This window comes from Salvelinus namaycush, chromosome 40 (genome assembly GCF_016432855.1).
Source record: "Salvelinus namaycush isolate Seneca chromosome 40, SaNama_1.0, whole genome shotgun sequence".
Classification (NCBI taxonomy): domain Eukaryota; kingdom Metazoa; phylum Chordata; class Actinopteri; order Salmoniformes; family Salmonidae; genus Salvelinus; species Salvelinus namaycush.
In genome coordinates, this window is record NC_052346.1 from 14,297,107 (window position 1) to 14,320,363 (window position 23,257).

At 46.3% G+C, this 23,257-nt stretch overlaps 1 protein-coding gene across 1 annotated transcript in view; it reads right to left on the minus strand.

Moving 5' to 3' along the window:
* Nucleotides 1–23,257, minus strand: part of LOC120033439 (cohesin subunit SA-1) — a 34,358-nt gene that overhangs the window by 2,157 nt on the left and 8,944 nt on the right. Inside the window, exons 2-22 of the mRNA XM_038979798.1 lie at nucleotides 18,227–18,409; nucleotides 17,924–18,044; nucleotides 17,591–17,840; nucleotides 17,390–17,466; nucleotides 16,555–16,759; nucleotides 16,120–16,271; nucleotides 14,856–14,929; nucleotides 14,651–14,774; nucleotides 14,119–14,297; nucleotides 10,114–10,221; nucleotides 9,772–10,004; nucleotides 7,380–7,666; nucleotides 6,969–7,243; nucleotides 6,568–6,829; nucleotides 4,574–4,748; nucleotides 4,007–4,146; nucleotides 3,674–3,775; nucleotides 3,343–3,491; nucleotides 2,091–2,219; nucleotides 1,797–2,005; nucleotides 45–222 (exon numbers count right to left, since the gene is read on the minus strand). Of these exons, the coding sequence (XP_038835726.1) occupies nucleotides 45–222; nucleotides 1,797–2,005; nucleotides 2,091–2,219; nucleotides 3,343–3,491; nucleotides 3,674–3,775; nucleotides 4,007–4,146; nucleotides 4,574–4,748; nucleotides 6,568–6,829; nucleotides 6,969–7,243; nucleotides 7,380–7,666; nucleotides 9,772–10,004; nucleotides 10,114–10,221; nucleotides 14,119–14,297; nucleotides 14,651–14,774; nucleotides 14,856–14,929; nucleotides 16,120–16,271; nucleotides 16,555–16,759; nucleotides 17,390–17,466; nucleotides 17,591–17,840; nucleotides 17,924–18,044; nucleotides 18,227–18,255 (3,458 nt within the window). The 5' untranslated portion in view covers nucleotides 18,256–18,409. The remainder of the gene's footprint in view (nucleotides 1–44; nucleotides 223–1,796; nucleotides 2,006–2,090; nucleotides 2,220–3,342; nucleotides 3,492–3,673; nucleotides 3,776–4,006; nucleotides 4,147–4,573; nucleotides 4,749–6,567; nucleotides 6,830–6,968; nucleotides 7,244–7,379; nucleotides 7,667–9,771; nucleotides 10,005–10,113; nucleotides 10,222–14,118; nucleotides 14,298–14,650; nucleotides 14,775–14,855; nucleotides 14,930–16,119; nucleotides 16,272–16,554; nucleotides 16,760–17,389; nucleotides 17,467–17,590; nucleotides 17,841–17,923; nucleotides 18,045–18,226; nucleotides 18,410–23,257) is intronic.

The following is a 23,257-nucleotide window of genomic DNA, read 5'->3' on the forward strand; positions in this document are numbered from 1 at the left end:
CACACACACACACACAAAATGCACATGCGTACACACACACTTACTTGTGTACATAGTCGTTCTCTGAGCCAGGTTCAGAGTCGTGGTCAGGTAGGTGTGTGTCCGCCGCCTGCCGTGGGTTTTCTCTGAGGACGGTGGAGGTGAGCTGAGGGGTGGTTAGCGCCCCCGGTGTCTGGAGGCTGTCATTACCACGCAGCCAGGAGGCCTCCACACTACTCTCCTCTAGTGGGCCGACAGAGAGAGAGAGACAGATAAAAACACACATTTTAGCAACATCTGTAAGTACTTGTATTTATACAGTGAGTGTACAAAACATTAGGAACACCTGCTCTTTCCATGACAGACTGACCTGGTGAATCCAGGTGAAAGCTATGATCCCTTATTGATGTCACTTGTTAAATGGACTTCAATCAGTGTAGATGAAGGGGAGGAGACAGGTTAACTTCACTAAGGTAGGGGGCAGCATTCGGAATTTTGGATGAAAAGCGTGCCCAAATTAAACTGCCTGCTACTCAGGCCCAGAAGCTAGGATATGTATATTTGGATAGAAAACACTAAAGTTTCCAAAACTGTTAAAATAATGTCTGTGAATATAACAGACCTGATATGGCAGGCGAAAACCTGAGGAAAATCCATCCAGTAAGTGGGAAATCTGAGGTTTGTAGTTTTTCAAGTGATTGCCTATCCAATATACTCTGTCTATGGGGTCAGATTGCACTTCCTAAGGCCTCCACTATATGTCAACAGTCTTTAGAACGTTGTTTTAGGCTTCTACTGTGAAGGGGGAGCGAATAAGAGCTGTTTGAACCAGTGGTCTGGCTGAAAGCCTTTAGTTTAGTCACGTGCATGGCCGTGAGCACGAGCTCCGTTCCCTTTCATTTCTAAAGACAAAGGAATTGTCCGGTTGGAATATTATTGAAGATGTATGATAAAAACATCCTAAAGATTGATTCTAAACATCGTTTGACATGTTTCTACAAACTGTAATGGAACTTTTTTGAGTTTTCGTCTGGACCTAGTGCCTGTGCATTTGGATTACTGGACTAAACGCGCAAACAAAAAGGAGGTATTTGGACATAAAGATGAACTTTATCGAACAAAACAAACATTTGTTGTCTAACATGGAGACCTGGGAGTGCCATCAGATGAAGATCATCAAAGTTAAGTGATTAATTAACGCTATTTCTGACTTTTGTGACACCTAAAGCCTTTTTGAAAAATGAAAACTGTGGTTGGATTTACAAGACGTTTATCTTTAAAATGGTGTATAATACTTGTATGTTTGAGGAATTTTAATTATGGGATTTCTGATGTTTTGAATTTGGCGCCGTGCAATTTCACTGGCTGTTGTCGAGGTGGGACGCTACCGTCCCACTTGTACCAGAGAGGTTAAAGAAGGACATGGATTGTGTACATGTGCCATTCAGAGGGTGAATGGGCAAGACAAAATATTTAAGTGCCTTTGAACAGGGTATGGTAGTAGGTGCCAGGCGCACCGGTTTGTGTCAAGAACTGCAACGCTGCTGGGTTTTTCACGCTCAACAGTTTCCCGTGTGGATCAAGAATGGTTCACCACCCAGAGGACATCCAGCCAACTTGACACAACTGTGGGAAGCAACATGAAGGCCAAAATGGGCCAGCATCCCTGTGGAATGCTTTCCACACCTTGTAGAGTCCATGCCCCAACGAATTGAGGCTGTTGAAAGGGAAAAAGGGAGTGCAACTGAATATTAGGAAGGTGTTCCTAATGTTTTGTACCCTCAGTGTATGTCTGTGTTTGTGAGAAATAGACCCACCCTCGATGCGTTTACTCTTGTGTATTGGCGTCCGTCCCTTCTTGCTGCGGATGGAGCTGGTCTTGCTGCTGGCGCCTGATGTTACCGACATCCGATCCCCATCCTCTCCTCCTGTTAGCAGACTGTTCCGGTAGGAGATTAACGGCAGCCACACGTCCTCACGACGCTCCGACATCGACTCCGACATGAACTTCTCCAGATACGAGTGACTGGGAGGAGAGAGACGGGTTACACACAGTCTGCTTATTGTGCCATAATAATATGACACACACACACACACACACAGGTACTTACACAGTCTTCTTGTCCTGTCGCAGCAGTTTGGAGGAGAACTCTGAGAGGACCTCTAGGAAGGCCAGGTTAGGAGGAGGGAACTCTGCACCATGGGGGTTCTGGTACTTAAAGGCAAACTCTATACCATCCCTGTCGAGGGGTGAGGGGGGGAGAGCGGAAGAGAGACGAGGGGGGAGACAGACGAGGGGTGAGGGGAGGGGGGAGAGCGGAAGAGAGACGAGGGGGGAGACAGACAGAGACAGACGAGGGGGGGGGGGGGGGGGAGGAAGAGAGAGACACAATCAGCTCAAGAATAAAACCAGCTTCCTAACAATCTGTGTCTGTGTGTGTTGGGTGTGTGTGTGTGTCTGTGTGTGTGTGTTGGGTCTGTGTGTGTGTCTGTGTGTGTGTGTTGTGTGTTGGGTCTGTGTGTGTGTTGGGTCTGTGTGTGTGTGTGTTGGGTCTGTGTGTGTGTGTGTGTTGGGTCTGTGTGTGTGTGTGTGTTGGGTCTGTGTGTGTGTGTGTGTGTTGGGTCTGTGTGTGTGTGTGTGTTGGGTCTGTGTGTGTGTGTGTTGGGTCTGTGTGTGTGTGTGTGTGTGTGTTGGGTCTGTGTGTGTGTGTTGGGTCTGTGTGTGTGTGTTGGGTCTGTGTGTTGGGTCTGTGTGTGTGTGTGTGTGTTGGGTCTGTGTGTGTGTGTTGGGTCTGTGTGTGTGTGTTGGGTCTGTGTGTTGGGTCTGTGTGTGTTGGGTCTGTGTGTGTGTGTGTGTGTGTGTGTGTGTGTGTATGTTGGGTCTGTGTGTGTGTGTGTGTGTGTGTGTTGGGTGTGTGTGTGTGTGTGTGTGTGTGTTGGGTCTGTGTGTGTGTGTGTGTGTGTTGGGTCTGTGTGTGTGTGTATGTGTGTTGGGTCTGTGTGTGTGTGTTGGGTCTGTGTGTGTGTGTGTGTGTGTGTGTGTGTGTGTGTGTGTGTTGGGTCTGTGTGTGTGTGTGTGTGTGTGTGTGTGTGTGTTGGGTCTGTGTGTGTGTGTTGGGTCTGTGTGTGTGTGTTGGGTCTGTGTGTGTGTGTTGGGTCTGTGTGTGTGTGTGTGTGTGTTGGGTCTGTGTGTGTGTGTGTGTTGGGTCTGTGTGTGTGTGTGTGTGTGTGTGTGTGTGTTGGGTCTGTGTGTGTGTGTGTGTGTGTGTTGGATCTGTGTGTGTGTGTGTGTGTGTGTGTGTGTGTTGGGTCTGTGTGTGTGTGTGTGTGTGTGTTGGGTCTGTGTGTGTGTGTTGGTCTTACTTGTGCAGTGTAGCGACAGCCTCTCTGGTTTTGATCTGGTCCAGGCCGAAGGTGAGTGCGAAGCGCCGGGCCAACTCCTTGATGCCGCTGACGTGAGACGACGTTCTGTCCAGAGTAGGACCCTGGTCCTGAAGAAGCTCGTTGAACAGCTACAACACACACAGTGAACAGTGAGTGTGTGTGTCAGTGTGTGTGGTGCGGGTGTGTCAGTGTGTGTCTGTATAAAAATAAAAATAAATGATTTGGTGTGTGGTGCGGGTGTATCAGTGTGTGTGTGTGGTGCGGGTGTGTGTGTGGTGCGAGTGTGTGTGTGGTGCGGGTGTTTCAGTACCTGTTGCAGACTGAGGATGAGGGTCTTGGCACAGAGGATCTTATCACTCTGTCTGGTCTTACTGAGAGTCTCCTTGATGATATCACCATAGTCATTATAATACTGGAGACAGGAGAGACAGACAGGAGAGAGAGACAGAGAGAGAGAGAGAGACAGACAGATAGAGACAGACAGAGAGAGAAATCAGTCAGATCTTTGGTTGAGGACGCAGGAGGCTAGCATGACAATGTGACTATCAGACATGAAATGAAAGCATACAGGGATCAGGGACAGAAACAACCATTGTGATGTTTCATTGAACTGTCAGATAGACAGATGACACCAGGTCAGCACCTTCATGTAGTGTTTGAAGATGTCTGCTGCAGCGGGCATGTCCACGATGTCATAGATGATGAGTTTGCTGAAGGCTGCTAGCAGGTTTCTCCTCTTGTGAAGAGCTTCTATCTTATTGGCTTCATCCTCCTCATCGCCTTCTGGACACAGAACATACATACTTAGTGGTCTGTGTGTGTCTGCGTGCGTAGAATGTGTGTGTGTGTAATAATAATAATAATGTGGGTGCTTACAATTCCAATGTTTGAAATGGAAATGTGTTTTTGCATATCCCACTCCCCCTGAGACACCCTCAGAGAGCGGGGTCACGGCCAGGGATCAGACATTATTGACGGCGACCCTGGAGCAATGAGGGTTAAGTGCCTCGCTCAAGGCATTGGCTGATTTTTCACCTAGTCGGCTCGGGATCTGAACCAGCGACGTTTCGGTTACTGGCCCAACGCTCCTAACCGCTAGGCCACCTGCTGTGTGTCTCTCTCTCTGTGTCTGTGTCTGTGTCTGTGTGTGTGTGTGTGTGTGTGTGTGTGTGTGTGTGTGTGTGTGTGTGTGTGTGTGTGTGTGTCTAACCCATGCTCTGGTTCTCATCGTCCTGGTCTATAAAGACGTGGTCCAGGATGAAGGTGAGCAGCTCGTTCTGTAAGGTGCTGTCTGGGTTGAACACCAGGGCCTCCAGGCCTTCTCTGCCCCCAGAGACCAACTGGTGACTGAAGACCATCAGCAGGTCACACAACAACATGAAGGCCTGTTGTACAGGGAGGGAACACATCATCATTAACACCCTTCTTCATCATCACCACCATCATCAGTTTAAACTGGAGTGAGTCTAGTTGAAGTGGTTTAAACTGGTTTGAGACTGGTTTACTGAACTTGAAAAAGACTGGTTGAACAGGTGTAAACTGGTTTGAGACTGGTGTATCAGGGAGAGGACACACACTGCCCTCATCATCAGTTTAAACTGGAGTGAGACTGGTCCAACTGGAGTGAGACTGGTCCAACTGGAGTGAGACTGGTCCAACTGGAGTGAGACTGGTCCAACAGGTCTAACTGGAGTGAGACTGGTCCAACAGGTCTAACTGGAGTGAGACTGGTCCAACAGGTCTAACTGGAGTGAGACTGGTCCAACAGGTCTAACTGGAGTGAGACTGGTCCAACTGGTCTAACTGGAGTGAGACTGGTCCAACTGGAGTGAGACTAGTCTAACTGGAGTGAGACTAGTCTAACTGGAGTGAGACTAGTCTAACTGGAGTGAGACTAGTCTAACTGGAGTGAGACTAGTCTAACTGGAGTGAGACTAGTCTAACTGGAGTGAGACTAGTCTAACTGGAGTGAGACTAGTCTAACTGGAGTGAGACTGGTCCAACAGGTCTAACTGGAGTGAGACTAGTCCAACAGGTCTAACTGGAGTGAGACTGGTCCAACAGGTCTAACTGGAGTGAGACTGGTCCAACAGGTCTAACTGGAGTGAGACTGGTCCAACAGGTCTAACTGGAGTGAGACTAGTCTAACAGGTCTAACTGGAGTGAGACTAGTCTAACAGGTCTAACTTGAGTGAGACTAGTCTAACAGGTCTAACTTGAGTGAGACTGGTCCAACAGGTCTAACTGGAGTGAGACTAGTCTAACAGGTCTAACTGGAGTGAGACTGGTCCAACAGGTCTAACTGGAGTGAGACTGGTCCAACAGGTCTAACTGGAGTGAGACTGGTCCAACAGGTCTAACTGGAGTGAGACTGGTCCAACAGGTCTAACTGGAGTGAGACTGGTCCAACAGGTCTAACTGGAGTGAGACTAGTCTAACAGGTCTAACTGGAGTGAGACTAGTCTAACAGGTCTAACTGGAGTGAGACTGGTCCAACAGGTCTAACTGGAGTGAGACTGGTCCAACAGGTGTAACTGGAGTGAGACTAGTCTAACAGGTCTAACTGGAGTGAGACTAGTCTAACAGGTCTAACTGGAGTGAGACTGGTCCAACAGGTCTAACTGGAGTGAGACTGGTCCAACAGGTCTAACTGGAGTGAGACTGGTCCAACAGGTCTAACTGGAGTGAGACTGGTCCAACAGGTCTAACTGGAGTGAGACTGGTCCAACAGGTCTAACTGGAGTGAGACTGGTCCAACAGGTCTAACTGGAGTGAGACTGGTCCAACAGGTCTAACTGGAGTGAGACTAGTCTAACAGGTCTAACTGGAGTGAGACTAGTCTAACAGATCTAACTGGAGTGAGACTGGTCCAACAGGTCTAACTGGAGTGAGACTAGTCTAACAGGTCTAACTGGAGTGAGACTGGTCCAACAGGTCTAACTGGAGTGAGACTGGTCTAACAGGTCTAACTGGAGTGAGACTAGTCTAACAGGTCTAACTGGAGTGAGACTGGTCCAACAGGTCTAACTGGAGTGAGACTGGTCTAACAGGTCTAACTGGAGTGAGACTGGTCCAACAGGTCTAACTGGAGTGAGACTGGTCCAACAGGTCTAACTGGAGTGAGACTAGTCCAACAGGTCTAACTGGAGTGAGACTAGTCTAACTGGAGTGAGACTGGTCCAGCAGGTGCAAACTGGCCCGTACCTGTTCTTTGACAGGTGTGTTGACATTGGACAGACACTGCTGACAGACAGCCAGGAAGGACTTCACCACTCTCCTCAGAGCCACCAGGTCCTCCTTACTAGGAGTTCCCTCTGTGATCTTCACCAGCTGCCACAGTATGGAGTAGTGGGAACATTGCAGGGCCTGGACAGCGATCTGCTCTGGCATGGCCCCCTGCTCAATACCAGCCTTCAACAACCTGTAGCAGCTACCAAACAGGTCCCACCGCGTCAGGTCATGAGCACTGGGAACACACACACACACACACACACACACACTTGTCAGAGTCCTGGGAGGACCTTTATATTCATGACTTACTGAGAGGGACGGAGAGAAGGAGCGAGGGTCCTACTTGAAATGAGACAGAGGAAGGACGGTCTTACTTGTGGAAGGCCGTGAGTCTCTTTAGGGTCGACAGAACGTTGTAGATGTCGTCGTCGTCGGCCTCCTCGGCCTCTTGCAGCAGGTCTTCTACGGAGTGTGTGAAGCGGTCCGTCATCTCGTCGATGAGTTGCGAGCGGGCGATGTCCACTCTGTTCATGATGGTGTACTCTTCAGAACACAGGATACTGTAGGTCTTACTGCAGGCCTCCAGCACGTCTGTCTCAATGTGTTTCTCTACCACCAGGCGGATCTGCTTCAGTAAGGCATCTAGGTGCTGGGAGAAGGAGGGAGGGAGAGAGAGAGGTCAGTAACTACAGTCACCCATAAAGAAAACGTCACACACGAAAACGTTAACTAGGCCTCTCACACACACAAACCGAGCATGCACACACACACACACACACTCCTACCTTCTCCATACGCCCAGCGCTGTACACGTCCAGGTCAAAGAACATGGGGATCTGTAGCAGGTTAGCCACCTTCTCAGAGTCGGCCTGGTACTTGGACAGGAGCATGGGCAGGGCCATGATGAAGTGTTCTGTCAGTTTGTTCTTGTCGTCGATCTGAGTCTTCCTCTCCTTCGCCGTGAGAACACGTTTCCCAGTGCCCCTGCCGACGGGTGGGTGAGCCTCTGCTGCCTGCCGGATGGTGCACACCATCAACTCTATCAGGGAACTCTCCTGTCTGTCTGACAGCACTGTGATGAGAAGGAGATGACAAGGAGGAGAGAGATCACCGTCTGACCGTCAATCAACTCTTTAAAAACAGATATTGCGAGATAAACAGACTAGAGGTCGACCGATTAATTAGGGCCGATTTTAAGTTTTCATAACAATCGGTAATCGGCATTTTTGGACACCGATCATGGCGATTACATTGCACTCCACGAGGAGACTGCGTGGCAGGCTGACTACCTGTTATGCGAGTGCAGCAAGGAGCCAAGGTAAGGTGCGAGCTAGCATTAAACATATCTTATAAAAAAACAATCAATCTCACATAATCACTAGTTAACTACACATGGTTAATGATATTACTAGTTTATCTAGCCTACTTTGCCAAACGGTGATGATTTAACAAGCACATTCGCGAAAAAAGCACTGTTGTTGCACTAATGTACCTAACCATAAACATCAATGCCTTTCTTAAAATCAATACACAAGTATATATTTTTAAACCTGCATATTTAGTTAATATTGCCTGCTACCATGAATTTCTTTTAACTAGGGAAATTGTGTCACTTCTCTTGCGTTCTGTGCAACAGAGTCAGGGTATATGCAGCAGTTTGGGCCGCCTGGCTCGTTGTGAACTGTGTGAAGACCATTTCTTCCTAACAAAGACAGCCAATTTCGCCAAACGGGATGATTTAACAAAAGCGCATTTGCGAAAAAAGCACAATCGTTGCACGAATGTACCTAACCATAAACATCAATGCCTTTCTTAAAATCAATACACAGAAGTATACTTTATTAAACCTGCATATTTAGTTAAGAAATTCATGTTAGCGGGCAATATTAAACTAGGGAAATTGTGTCACTTCTCTTGCGTTCATTGCAACAGAGTCAGGGTATATGCAACAGTTTGGGCCGCCTGACTCCTTGCGAACAGATTTGCCAGAATTTTACGTAATTATGACATAACATTGAAGGTTGTACAATGTAACAGGAATATTTAGACTTAGGGATGCCACCCGTTAGATAAAATACGGAACGGTTCCGTATTTCACTGAAAGAATAAACGTTTTGTTTTCGAAATGATAGTTTCCAGATTTGACCATATTAATGACCTAAGGCTCGTATTTCTGTGTGTTACTATGTTATAATTAAGTCTATGATTTGATATTTGATAGAGCAGTCTGACTGAGCGGTGGCAGGCAGCAGCAAGCTCGTAAGCATTCATTCAAACAGCACTTTCGTGCGTTTGCCAGCAGCTCTTCGCTGTGCTTCAAGCATTGAGCTGTTTATGACTTCAAGCCTATCAACTCCCGAGATTAGGCTGGTGTAACCGATGTGAAATGGCTAGCTAGTTAGCGGGGTGCGCGCTAATAGCGTTTCAATCGGTGACGTCACTCGCTCTGAGACCTTGAAGTAGTTGTTCCCCTTGCTCTGCAAGGGCCGCGGCTTTTGTGGAGCGATGGGTAACGATGCTTCGAGGGTGGCTGTTGTCGATGTGTTCCTGGTTCGAGCCCAGGTAGAAGCTATACTGTTACACTGGCAATACTAAAGTGCCTATAAGAACATCCAATAGTCAAAAGGTATATGAAATACAAATGGTATAGAGAGAAATAGTCCTATAATAACTACAAGCTAAAACTTCTTACCTGGGAATATTTAAGACTCATGTTAAAAGGAACCACCAGCTTTCATATGTTCTCATGTTCTGAGCAAGGAACTGAAACGTTAGCTTTTTTACATGGCACATATTGCACTTTTACTTTCTTCTCCAACACTTTGTTTTTGCATTATTTAAACCAAATTGAACATGTTTCATTATTTATTTGAGGCTAAATTGATTTTATTGATGTATTATATTAAGTTAAACTTAATTAATTAAAAAAATATATATATATCTATATATATATATTTTTTTAATTTAAATCGGCCGATTAATCGGTATCGCCTTTTTTTGGTCCTCCAATAATCGGTATCGGCGTTGAAAAATCATAATCGGTCGACCTCTAAAACAGACATTGCGAGAAACAGATACTGCGATTATAAACAGATACCATGATTATAAACAGATACCGCGATTATAAACAATTAACCAGTGAGTTATGGTAAAGATCTAGAGACGTGTGGTCCTCACCCTCCTCTCCTTGTACAGGCTCCTCCAGCAGTAATTCAGTCATACACTCCCAGTCCTTCAGCAGCTCCTGAGAACTCTCCCACAGAGAGTCCACCAGATAGGCTGCATGTTCATGAAGCTCACTCTCCAAGAAGAACAGCACCAGCATGCGGAGGAGGTTGCCGTTGGGGCTGCTCCTCCCTCTCCTCTTAGCCAACTCCTCCTCTGCCTGGGGGTCATGTCTGCTGAACAACCTGCACACAAAGTGGAATGTTGCTGGAAAAGGTCAATAATCGGCCAATAATAATCGCTGAATGGATTTATTGGTTGGATTCCAACACTCAGACAGGCAGGCGGACTCACTTCCTGTGCAGGAACTCTCCTGCTGCCACGGCGACAGGTCTGTGGGCGGAGTAAACCAGGTGGTAGACATTCTCGCAGTCCTCATTGGACAACGCATCCTCACTGCCCCTAGAACAACCAATCACAACTAGTGACATTAAAACGCCGCAGCCAATCCCAAACCATTACAATATGCACACAGGGTTCCATATGTAAACGCGTGTGTTGATATGTAAACGCGTGTGTTGATATGTAAACGCGTGTGTTGATATGTAAACGCGTGTGTTGATATGTAAACGCGTGTGTTGATATGTAAACGCGTGTGTTGATATGTAAACGCGTGTGTTGATATGTAAACGCGTGTGTTGATATGTAAACGCGTGTGTTGATATGTAAACGCGTGTGTTGATATGTAAACGCGTGTGTTGATATGTAAACGCGTGTGTTGATATGTAAACGCGTGTGTTGATATGTAAACGCGTGTGTTGATATGTAAACGCGTGTGTTGATATGTAAACGCGTGTGTTGGTATGTAAACGCGTGTGTTGGTATGTAAACGCGTGTGTTGGTATGTAAACGCGTGTGGGTATGTAAACGCGTGTGGGTATGTAAACGCGTGTGTTGGTATGTAAACGCGTGTGTTGGTATGTAAACGCGTGTGTTGGTATGTAAACGCGTGTGTTGGTATGTAAACGTGTGTGTTGGTATGTAAACGTGTGTGTTGGTATGTAAACGTGTGTGTTGGTATGTAAACGTGTGTGTTGGTATGTAAACGTGTGTGTTGGTATGTAAACGTGTGTGTTGGTATGTAAACGTGTGTGTTGGTATGTAAACGTGTGTGTTGGTATGTAAACGTGTGTGTTGGTATGTAAACGTGTGTGTTGGTATGTAAACGCGTGTTGGTATGTAAACGCGTGTTGATATGTAAACGCGTGTTGATATGTAAACGCGTGTTGATATGTAAACGCGTGTTGATATGTAAACGCGCGTGTTGATATGTAAACGCGCGTGTTGATATGTAAACGCGCGTGTTGATATGTAAACGCGCGTGTTGATATGTAAACGCGCGTGTTGATATGTAAACGCGCGTGTTGATATGTAAACGCGCGTGTTGATATGTAAACGCGCGTGTTGATATGTAAACGCGCGTGTTGATATGTAAACGCGCGTGTTGATATGTAAACGCGCGTGTTGATATGTAAACGCGCGTGTTGATATGTAAACGCGTGTTGATATGTAAACGCGTGTTGATATGTAAACGCGTGTGTTGATATGTAAACGCGTGTGTTGATATGTAAACGCGTGTGTTGATATGTAAACGCGTGTGTTGATATGTAAACGCGTGTGTTGATATGTAAACGCGTGTGTTGATATGTAAACGCGTGTGTTGATATGTAAACGTGTGTTGATATGTAAACGCGTGTGTTGATATGTAAACGTGTGTTGATATGTAAACGTGTGTTGATATGTAAACGTGTGTGTTGATATGTAAACGTGTGTGTTGATATGTAAACGTGTGTGTTGATATGTAAACGTGTGTGTTGATATGTAAACGTGTGTGTTGATATGTAAACGTGTGTGTTGATATGTAAACGTGTGTGTTGATATGTAAACGTGTGTGTTGGTATGTAAACGCGTGTTGGTATGTAAACGCGTGTTGGTATGTAAACGCGTGTTGGTATGTAAACGCGTGTTGGTATGTAAACGCGTGTTGGTATGTAAACGCGTGTTGGTATGTAAACGCGTGTGTTGGTATGTAAACGCGTGTGTTGGTATGTAAACGCGTGTGTTGGTATGTAAACGCGTGTGTTGGTATGTAAACGCGTGTGTTGGTATGTAAACGCGTGTTGATATGTAAACGCGTGTTGATATGTAAACGCGTGTTGATATGTAAACGCGTGTTGATATGTAAACGCGTGTTGATATGTAAACGCGTGTTGATATGTAAACGCGTGTGTTGATATGTAAACGTGTGTTGATATGTAAACGCGTGTGTTGATATGTAAACGTGTGTTGATATGTAAACGTGTGTTGATATGTAAACGTGTGTTGATATGTAAACGTGTGTGTTGATATGTAAACGTGTGTGTTGATATGTAAACGTGTGTGTTGATATGTAAACGCGTGTGTTGGTATGTAAACGCGTGTGTTGGTATGTAAACGCGTGTTGGTATGTAAACGCGTGTTGGTATGTAAACGCGTGTTGGTATGTAAACGCGTGTTGGTATGTAAACGCGTGTTGGTATGTAAACGCGTGTGTTGGTATGTAAACGCGTGTGTTGGTATGTAAACGCGTGTGTTGGTATGTAAACGCGTGTGTTGGTATGTAAACGCGTGTGTTGGTATGTAAACGCGTGTGTTGGTATGTAAACGCGTGTGTTGGTATGTAAACGCGTGTGTTGGTATGTAAACGCGTGTTGATATGTAAACGCGTGTTGATATGTAAACTCGTGTTGATATGTAAACGCGTGTTGATATGTAAACGCGTGTTGATATGTAAACGCGTGTTGATATGTAAACGCGTGTGTTGATATGTAAACGCGTGTTGATATGTAAAGCAGCCGTGTGTACTGTTCATGTGAACGGGGAATGTTGAATCCCAACGAATCAATCCTGGATGCTCGCGTTGCAGAAAGCAAAGAAGAAAGAGCAGTGACAGACATGACTAGCGGAGGAGCTGAAGAACTGCAAAAGCCTCCCGCTTCATTTAAGTCTCATGTTTTGGAGCATTTTGTCTTCCCTGTCAGATATGATGACGGAAGAAGGGTGGTGGACAACACCATTACGGTGTGTAGGCATTGTGCCTCAAGAAAGCCGTATGATCATGGAAATACATGGAGCATGGCCACACATTTAAATCGTCATCACCCTGGTGTGTCAGTGACGGGAGCCAACTCAGCCAAGAGACAACAACTTCTCACCGCGGCATTTAAGCCCTTTGCTGCAGAATCAGACCGGACTAAAGCCATCACCAAATCTATTGGGATGTTTATCACTGCAGACATGAGGCCATACTCTGTTGTGGAAAACAAAGGGTTTAAACATATGGTGAAAGAGCTTGAGCCACGCTAGGAAATCCCCTCGCGCCCCACTTCAGTATGGAGATCATGCCAGATCTTTATGATCAAATATCGAAATTGTCAACGAATTATCCAATGCATCCTCTGTTGCCCTCACCACAGACGGGTGGACCTCCAGGGTAACAGAAAGCTACGTGACTGTGACTGCTCACTACACCACAGACGGGTGGACCTCCAGGGTAACAGAAAGCTACGTGACTGTGACTGCTCACTACACCACAGACGGGTGGACCTCCAGGGTAACAGAAAGCTACGTGACTGTGACTGCTCACTACACCACAGACGGGTGGACCTCCAGGGTAACAGAAAGCTACGTGACTGCGACTGCTCACTACACCAGAGGAGTGAACCTCCAGGGTAACAGAAAGCTACGTGACTGCGACTGCTCACTACACCAGAGGAGTGAACCTCCAGGGTAACAGAAAGCTACGTGACTGTGACTGCTCACTACACCACAGAGGAGTGGACCTCCAGGGTAACAGAAAGCTACGTGACTGTGCCTCACACTTCAGTTCCTAGCGAGGGTGTTCTCCACGGCAGGGGACATAGTGACTGTAAAGAGGTCTCCCCTCTCCCCAGACATCCTCATCTTTTAGAAAAACAATGTGAAGTTAGAAACTCAGGTCTGCTTTGCTTTCTTTACTGTTGTTTGATGACGTGGACACGGACGATTTTTACATTCACTATTGTTCAAAGGAAGAAGCTATCATGCATCATACTGCACATTCATTTAACAAATGACTATTGAATATTTTATTTAAAGATTTTATTTAAACATTGAAAAGTTCCTTGCTTTAAGTAATAAATGGAAAGTTATTTTTACCGTTTTTTGTTGCTGATCCGAAAAATGATCCGATCCGTGACTCAAAACCGCGATCCGATCCGTGAGTTTTGTGATCCGTTGCACCACTAGTTGATACGTAAACGTGTGTGTGTTGATACGTACTGCAGGATGAGCGTGATCAGTCTAATAGCCTCCACAGCCACGTCATACTCCTTATCCAGAGTCATGGACACGATGCGGTCCTTGAAGCGGTTGGTGAACAGCTCCAGTTTGGGAAACAGCTCTCTGTTGGTGTACAGGTTCTGGAGGGCCTTCAAACACTTCAGACGTACCTCGCCTTGCTACGCACAGAGAGACAGACAGAGGAGACACAGAGAGAGAGAGAGACAGACAGAGGAGACACAGAGAGAGAGAGAGACAGACAGAGGAGAGACAGAGGAGACACAGAGAGAGAGAGACAGAGGAGACACAGAGAGAGAGAGAGACAGAGGAGAGACAGAGAGAGAGAGAGACAGAGGAGAGAGAGAGACAGAGAGAGAGAGAGACAGAGGAGACAGAGAGAGAGGGACAGAGGAGACACAGAGAGAGAGAGAGAGACAGAGGAGACACAGAGAGAGAGAGACAGAAAGAGTGTAAGTGTCTATGTGTGTGTGTGTGTGTGTGTGTGTGTGTGTGTGTGTGCGCGCGCTCCTACCCGGTCGTGTAAGGTCCATCCTACATATTTCAGGTAGCTGTCGTTGAGGAAGGCGTCAGAGTACATCTTCATCCACACCCCAATCTCCTCAATACAGATAGCTCTGATCTCAGCTATAGCATCCCTGAAACACACCCCAACCTCATCATCACTGCTTCCATTACTGTGTGTGTGTGTGTGTGTGTGTGTGTGTGTGTGTGTGTACCTGTAGCGGTGGACAAAGATTCCTTTGAAGATAGAATTCATCATGTTCTCAATCTCATCCTGGTTCTCCTGGAGCTGTGGAGGAACGACAGTCAGAGTGTGTGTGGTCTGTTTCAGAGGAATGACAGTCAGAGTGTGTGTGGTCTGTTTCAGAGGAACGACAGTCAGGGTGTGTGTGTGTGTAATCTGTTTCAGAGGAACGACAGTCAGGGTGTGTGTGGTCTGTTTCAGAGGAACGACAGTCAGAGTGTGTGTGGTCTGTTTCAGAGGAACGACAGTCAGAGTGTGTGTGTGTAATCTGTTTCAGAGGAACGACAGTCAGAGTGTGTGTGGTCTGTTTCAGAGGAACGACAGTCAGAGTGTGTGTGGTCTGTTTCAGAGGAACGACAGTCAGAGTGTGTGTGGTCTGTTTCAGAGGAACGACAGTCAGAGTGTGTGTGGTCTGTTTCAGAGGAACGACAGTCAGGGTGTGTGTGTGGTCTGTTTCAGAGGAACGACAGTCAGGGTGTGTGTGTGGTCTGTTTCAGAGGAACGACAGTCAGAGTGTGTGTGTGGTCTGTTTCAGAGGAACGACAGTCAGAGTGTGTGTGTGGTCTGTTTCAGAGGAACGACAGTCAGAGTGTGTGTGGTCTGTTTCAGAGGAACGACAGTCAGAGTGTGTGTGGTCTGTTTCAGAGGAACGACAGTCAGAGTGTGTGTGGTCTGTTTCAGAGGAACGACAGTCAGAGTGTGTGTGGTCTGTTTCAGAGGAACGACAGTCAGGAGGTCAGAGTGTGTGTGGTCTGTTTCAGAGGAACGACAGTCAGAGTGTGTGTGTGGTCTGTTTCAGAGGAACGACAGTCAGTGTGTGTGTGGTCTGTTTCAGAGGAACGACAGTCAGGAGGTCAGAGTGTGTGTGGTCTGTTTCAAAGGAACGACAGTCAGGGGGTCAGAGTGTGTGTGGTCTGTTTCAAAGGAACGACAGTCAGGGGGTCAGAGTGTGTGTGGTCTGTTTCAAAGGAACGACAGTCAGGGGGTCAGAGTGTGTGTGGTCTGTTTCAAAGGAACGACAGTCAGGGGGTCAGAGTGTGTGTGGTCTGTTTCAAAGGAACGACAGTCAGGGGGTCAGAGTGTGTGTGGTCTGTTTCAGAGGAATGACAGTCAGGGTGTGTGTGTAGTCTGTTTCAGAGGAATGACAGTCAGGGTGTGTGTGTGGTCTGTTTCAGAGGAATGACAGGTGTTGGATCCTAGCCCCTCCTCCAACCACCAGCAGACCAATCACGTACCTCCTTCCTCTTCTGCAGCAGCAGCTCTAGCTTCTCATTGGCTCGTTTTCCGGCCATCTTGTTCCTCTCAGCCTCATACTGTCTCTGGGTGTTGTCCTGGTGGATACTGAGGTTCAACGCTACGTTCACCAACGCTGTCATCAACTTCATCGCTGGAGGGAGAGGACAGACCGGGCCACAATACAACTGATCTTCACGAACCACAAATATATATTACAGAGACTTATAGATAGATCTTGTAATCTACACCGAGCAATGACACCGGTCTCCAGTTCTACTACCCTCTCACCATGAGAGAGAGAGAAAGAGAGAAAGAGAGAGAAAGAGAAAAAGAGAAAGAGAGAAAAAGCGAAAGAGAGAGAAAGAGAGAGAGAAAGAGAGAGAAAGAGAGAGAAAGAGAGAGAGAGAAAGAGCACAAGAAAGGGAGTCTCTTACCTGCCAGTGTGCTGGTGTGTCTGAAAGCTCTGACCTGTGAGTCAGACAGTCCCGTGAGGAGGGATATGACCGTGTCCATGAGGTACTCATCGTAGATGATGCTGTACTGGCACTGACGTATCAATACGCAGATGAACTCACAGAAGTTGTAGCGGAACTTCTTCCACAGCGGCCCGGGCATGGTGAGAGGGTAGTCCCCACTGTCCTGCAGACCACAGATAAACATGATCAATATGTTGATCTATTACCGGGGTGAGGACATGGTGAGAGGGTAGTCCCCACTGTCCTGCAGACCACAGATAAACATGATCAATATGTTGATCTATTACCGGGGTGAGGACATGGTGAGAGGGTAGTCCCCACTGTCCTGCAGACCACAGATAAACATGATCAATATGTTGATCTATTACCGGGGTGAGGACATGGTGAGAGGGTAGTCCCCACTGTCCTGCAGACCACAGATAAACATGATCAATATGTTGATCTATTACTGGGGTGAGGACATGGTGAGAGGGTAGTCCCCACTGTCCTGCAGACCACAGATAAACATGATCAATATGTTGATCTATTACCGGGGTGAGGACATGGTGAGAGGGTAGTCCCCACTGTCCTGCAGACCACAGATAAACATGATCAATATGTTGATCTATTACCGGGGTGAGGACATGGTGAGAGGGTAGTCAATCAATTAAGATGTATTTATGAAGCCCTTTTTATAATCATCAGTTGTCACACTGTCCTTGACGTACATCAATACGTTAATACACACGTCAGTCTATATCCACCTGCCCCCCCCCCCCCCCCCATCCGACCAATGACAGCTTTGATGCATTACCTCGTCAAACTCCTCTGTCATCTTCCTGATGATCTCAGCGTTCTGCATGTTCCGGAACATCTCGATGCGCACGGTGCCTGAGGGTTACGCACAACCACAATACAACCTTTAACAACCACAATACAACCAACCTGGAAATGAGGCCTATATAATCAGAATATTGTCTGGTGTGTAGGTAGCAGTAGACTATGACAGTAATACCTTTGCAGCCAGAACACTGGATAAAGAAGTTGATGAGGTCCAGTAAGGCGATGTCTCTGTCCTGCTTGTACGACTCGATCCAGTCATCAACCACAGACTGCATGGCACTCTTTCCCATTCTGACCACCTCAAACAGAGTGACGGGGTCTCCTCCCTCACCGTTGGTCTGAGGGACCCCATTGGCCTTCCTCCCTTTAGCCCCGCCTGTAGCCTTCTCCGCTGGGGACTTCCGAGGCTTCTTATTGGCTGCCTAAAAAGGGGCGGGGCAAAGGGTTCAGATATACAGGAAGAGACTATGCAGAGAGAAGGAACCTGGTAGAAAGGGGTTCTTACTGGTGGTCTGCCAGGCCTCCCTCTCTTCTTCTTGCCTTTAGTGTCTGTCGGGTCCTCCAGCTCACTCACACTCACACTCAGACTCACTGTGTCTGCCGCTCCGCTCTCATTGGACGAGTCCCTGCAACACACACACAATATAGTTATACTGAGAGGGATACACATACAGAATTCTACCCACACTCAGCAGTCACAACATACATGACACACACACACACCTACGTTCGACTAATTACCGCATCAGGGGTGTGTTGTGATCTCTTAATGAGGCTTTGGTTGACGATGCAACAGGGAAAGACTCACTGTAGGACAGGCAGCTCAGAGGTGATCATCCTGACTGCTGCAGGGGAGGGGTGTGTGCCCTCAGGAAAGGGTCCGCTGCAGGGGAGGGGTGTGGGTCAGCCGTGCGCGTGTGTGGTGGGGGTTACAGAGGGGTGACCAAATTCACTCAACACTGGAGACACAGCTCTCACAACACACCAGCCCCTAGAGAGAGAGAGGGAGACACAGTTTAGCCATTTGTCACAAATGTCTGGTGATTTAGTTTGGAATATTCTCAACATTTACGCAACTTGAAAAAGAGAACGAAAAAAGGAATGATAGGAGAAAGAATGAGTATCAGAGGAGATAGAAGGTAGGGAGGAGAGAGAGAAAGCAGGCAGAGAAGAGGAGAAAGAGTGGAAAGGGAGACACCAACTGGCCACTTTAGGAAGTGCAACAGTAAAGTCTAGAGGGGGCGTGTCGAGAGTGTGGTTTCAAACAGAAAGAGGTCTAATCATGTCAACAACCCTTCTAAACAATTCAATTAGATTTAAATCATTTCAACCACAACATTAGAAATTCTAATCATTTCAAACAGCGTGACTTCAACTTTTATTGTGAAGAAAAAGTATTGCGGAAAAAATCTTCACAACAAATCCCATAACTTTTTGCTGTCAAATCTGATCCTTTATGACAAGGGGAAATCATTTAACTGGTTAGACCCCAGAGTTGTTCACGGTTGCAAGGTCAGGAAAACTCTAGGGCTCCTTCTATAGGCTATACGTTAGATCTAACGTTTGTCCTATCAATTTGCTTGCCTGGATAAGAATAAACTCCTGGCCCTATTTATAGAAATAACAGTCATTACTACATATTAGGCCTAGTGTAGTAAATATCGACGAGTGGGTGCAGTACCCTGCTTCGGCCACCAATGGCAGTATGATCCACAAAGTCCTCTCACCTCCGTCTAAATAAACACACTTTATACGGCTTTAACAAGGTTTTAATCAGTTGAAAATGTATTTAACCTCTCAATAAGTTAAATGGGAGTTTATGTGGTGTTTTGTCTCATAGTTGAGTGTGTCTAGGGAGTGTTATGGAGGGTGAGTGTGTGTGTGAGTGTGTGTGTGTGGCTGAGACTGGGCTTAAACAACAGTAGGGGGCAGGCTAGGAGAGACTGTATTTAAATGTTCTCACACACAGAGAAACTGGCGAGAGCTTGAGCACGCCAGCCGAGTGAGTCTGTTACCAACACATGCACATTGTACACACACACCCCTCTGTCTGTCTGCCACACACAACACGGCACACAGAGAGAAGTAATGAGGGAAGAGATGGTGGACTCTCAGCTTTATCAACTCTTGTTTATTGATGTTTGTGAAAATAACTAAATATAGCTAGTTTGTACCTGTCTATAATATACACATATGATAGTTTATTGATTTATTTATCAATTCAAGTAAATTGTTGATTGGACTTGTAAGTAGGAAATGTCAGTATATGTTTTACCTAATAATATTGGGCACCATATAGGTTAACTAATAAAAGGTGGTAGGATGTGAAGAGCTGTAAAAACAGGGGGAAATCCTGAATGCTAACCACCAGCTACTGTCATTATGCAGTACAACCCCCCTACCACCACCACTTCTAGTAGCATCTCTCCAGGGATCACTACGGTCCCACTGTTGGCTGAAATGTGTGCTCTCCATCTGTCCCTCTCTTCTCTTCCTTCCCTCCCCAATTCTATATTCTCTCCGGACAAAAGAAGGCTAAAGCAACAGGGGAAATCTGTGTGACTGGGTTCAGATAGTATTTGAAAGCTGTGCGTCACCTTGGCAGAAGGCCAGAGATGGGTGTCTGCCAGAGTTGTTATTGACTATCGACTGAAGACTACTGCTACTAATACTCCTTAATTAACATCCATCTCGCTCTCACACAGAAGCCTGGAGGGAGTGTCTGTTCACTGTTAAAAAGAGAGCAGCCAACACACACACACACACCTGTGGTCTCTGTATTCCAGTTACTGGACTCTGACAGCTTTGGGAGCTGCCCGGGTGAGAGGTGTGTGTGTGTGTGTGTCCCTTTCTCACGGAGCAGAGCAGCTCCACAAGGAGAGACAGAGAGAGTGGAATTGTGTGATTTCACTGCTTGGAGCGCTCTGAAGGACTCACCCTGACATTCCAGGTGGTGCTGTGGCATCAGGAATGTGTGTGTGTGTCATACCACACAGAATAACCAGAGCTTCCTCTGCTATAATAGACTAATCCTGCTTAGAATCAATGTGAGAGATCACACCCCCCCCCCCCCCCCCCCCCCCCCCCCGCCAGAGGCAGGCAGCGAGGGCTTGTATAACACGTTACAGAGAGTTATGCAGGGCTCATATTTTATCATCTGTGGTCTGACCGAACACATAACTCTGTGTGTGTGTGTGTGTGTGTGTGTGTGTGTGTGTAAGCCACTTAACATGTATGACATGTACTCCGGGAGGCAGGCAGGCATTGCCATGGCAACCCGTGTGGGTCATAAGCCCCCCTCCCCCCTCCCCTGATTGGCTGATCAGTGAGAAGGGACTGGGTGGGGACTGGGTGGGGAGGAGAGAGCGTGATGGAAGGGGGAGATTGGGGAAAGAGGAGGAGGAGAGGGACAGGGGGTAAGAAGGCACAAAAGAGATGAAGAGATCCATTGTGATCTCTGGGGATTCCTTAGAAGTCCCTTTCACTGCTGTTAAGAATCTCCACTGTTTTCAACTATGACGACCTGGCAGATAATAACACATTATCACCTACCCACATTATACAATCCTATTTCACCTGAATAAAGTCGCCCACAAGAATGCTGTCATAATGGGAACAAGGACAGAGAGTACTGCCACTAGGCAGCCTCTGTCCAACAAAGCTGTGGGAACAAACAGCACTGAAGATGAGGAGAACACGTCTCTTGGGAGGAGGACAGTAGTCAACTGTAAAATATCCTATCATTTGGCAGAGCACGACGCCTCACTCACAGACAGCTCCATGTGGAAGTGAGAGAAAAGGTGTTGCCTACATCAATTATGCATTTTAACAGGCACTCTGATTCTTAGAGATCACACACACACACACACACACACACACACAATGCAAAACTCTCAGTTGCTCCCTTGCTGCTGCTATGTGCACACACACACACACACACTATTCAAGCTTCTGCACTCCAAAGAGCATCACTCATAAGAAAAATGATCCTGTCCGAACTCTGAACTGCCGAGATGTTTCAAACAGCAGCTAGACAGGGGAAAGAGGGAAACAGCATATAACAGACAGCTCTACCAGACTGCTGCCTGCAATTACTGGGCCATTCAATCTGGAACAAGACATATAGGCCAACTAGTAATAAAAAGGGACATGATATAGTCTCTGAAATGTCACACAGTTTTCTGAAACATAAAACCATGTCATTTGGATGAAGACTTTTGGGCATGCTATTGTCCTCTGATCTGAAACAGTTGTAGACTGCAGACAAATGAGGGCAGAGAGATCAGAGGAGTCAGTCATGGTCCTAAAGCCACACTACTCTAGCTAGGACAGACAGACAGACAGATGGAGAGAGACATAAAAAGACAGACAGACTGGGAGAGAGACAGAAAAAGACAGACAGAGGGAGAGAGACAGACAGGGAGAGGAGGATGATCAAATGATATAGATCAAGAGAGAGTCTGAGAAGAGTGAGAATAAGTAAACAAGAGATAGGAAAAGAAGGGGACCAGTATTATCCCCATGCAGGTCAATGAGAGAGATGGAACTCTCCTAACCCAGTCATGACCCCAGTCATACAAGGAAGGAGAAGCAGACAGACACCTCGGGCCCCCAATTACATTCAGCCGCGGGCCGAGTTTTCCTTGAGCGGATGGTCGGAACATAGTTATAAGTCATTTAACTGCAAGAATCCCAAACAGATACAGTGCCTTCAGAAAGCAGTCATGCCCCTTGACTTATTCCACATGTTGTGTTAGTCTGAATTCAAAATGGATTCACGTTTGTTTTTCTTCTCACCCATCTACAGTCAATAACGACAACCCCATAATGACAAAGTGGAAACATGATTAGACATTTTTGCAAATGTATTGAAAGATGTAAATGAGATATTTCTGTATTTCATAAGTATTCACACCCCTGAGTCAATACATGTTAGAATCAACTTTGGCATGGATTATAGCGGGGCGGCAGGGTAGCCTAGTGGTTAGAGCAGACATGGTAAACTTCTGTCGTTATAACCCTGAACAAGGCAGTTAACCAACTGTTCCTAGGCCGTCATTGAAAATAAGAATTTGTTCTTAACTGACTTGCCTAGATAAATAAAGGTAAAATAAATAGCAGAGTCTTTCTGGGTAAGTCTCTAAGAGCTTTCCACACCTGGATTGTACAACATTTGCCAATTATTCTTTTCAAAATTCTTCAAGCTCTGTCAAATTGGTTGTTGATCATTGCTAGACAACCATTTTCAGTTTGACATATATTTTCAAGTAGATTTAAGTCAAGACAGTAACTCGGCCACTCAGGAACATTCACTGTCTTCTTGGTAAGCTACTCCAGTGTATATTTAGCCTTCTGTGTTAGGTTATAGTCCTGCTGAAAGGAGAATTAATCTCCAAGTGTCTGGTAGAAAGCAGACTCAACCAGGTTTTTCTCTGGGATTTTGTCTGTGCTTAGCTCCATTCCATGTATTATTTATCCTGAAAAACCAGTCCTTATCAATAACAAGCACACCCATAACATGACACAGCCACCACTATGCTTGAAAATATGGAGAGTGGTACTCAGTAATGTGTTGTATTTGTCCCAAACATAACGCTTTGTATTCAGGACAAAAACTGAATTGCTTTGCCACATTTTTGACGGCAGTGCCTTGTTGCAAATAGGATGCATGTTTTGGAATATGTTTATTCTGTACAGGATGTATTCTTTTCAAAATGTAATTCAGGTAAGTATTGTGGAATAACTACAAGGTTGTTGACCCATCCTTAGTCTTCTCCTATCACAGCCATTCAAATCTGTAACTGTTATAAAGTAACCATTGGCCTCATGGTGAAATCCC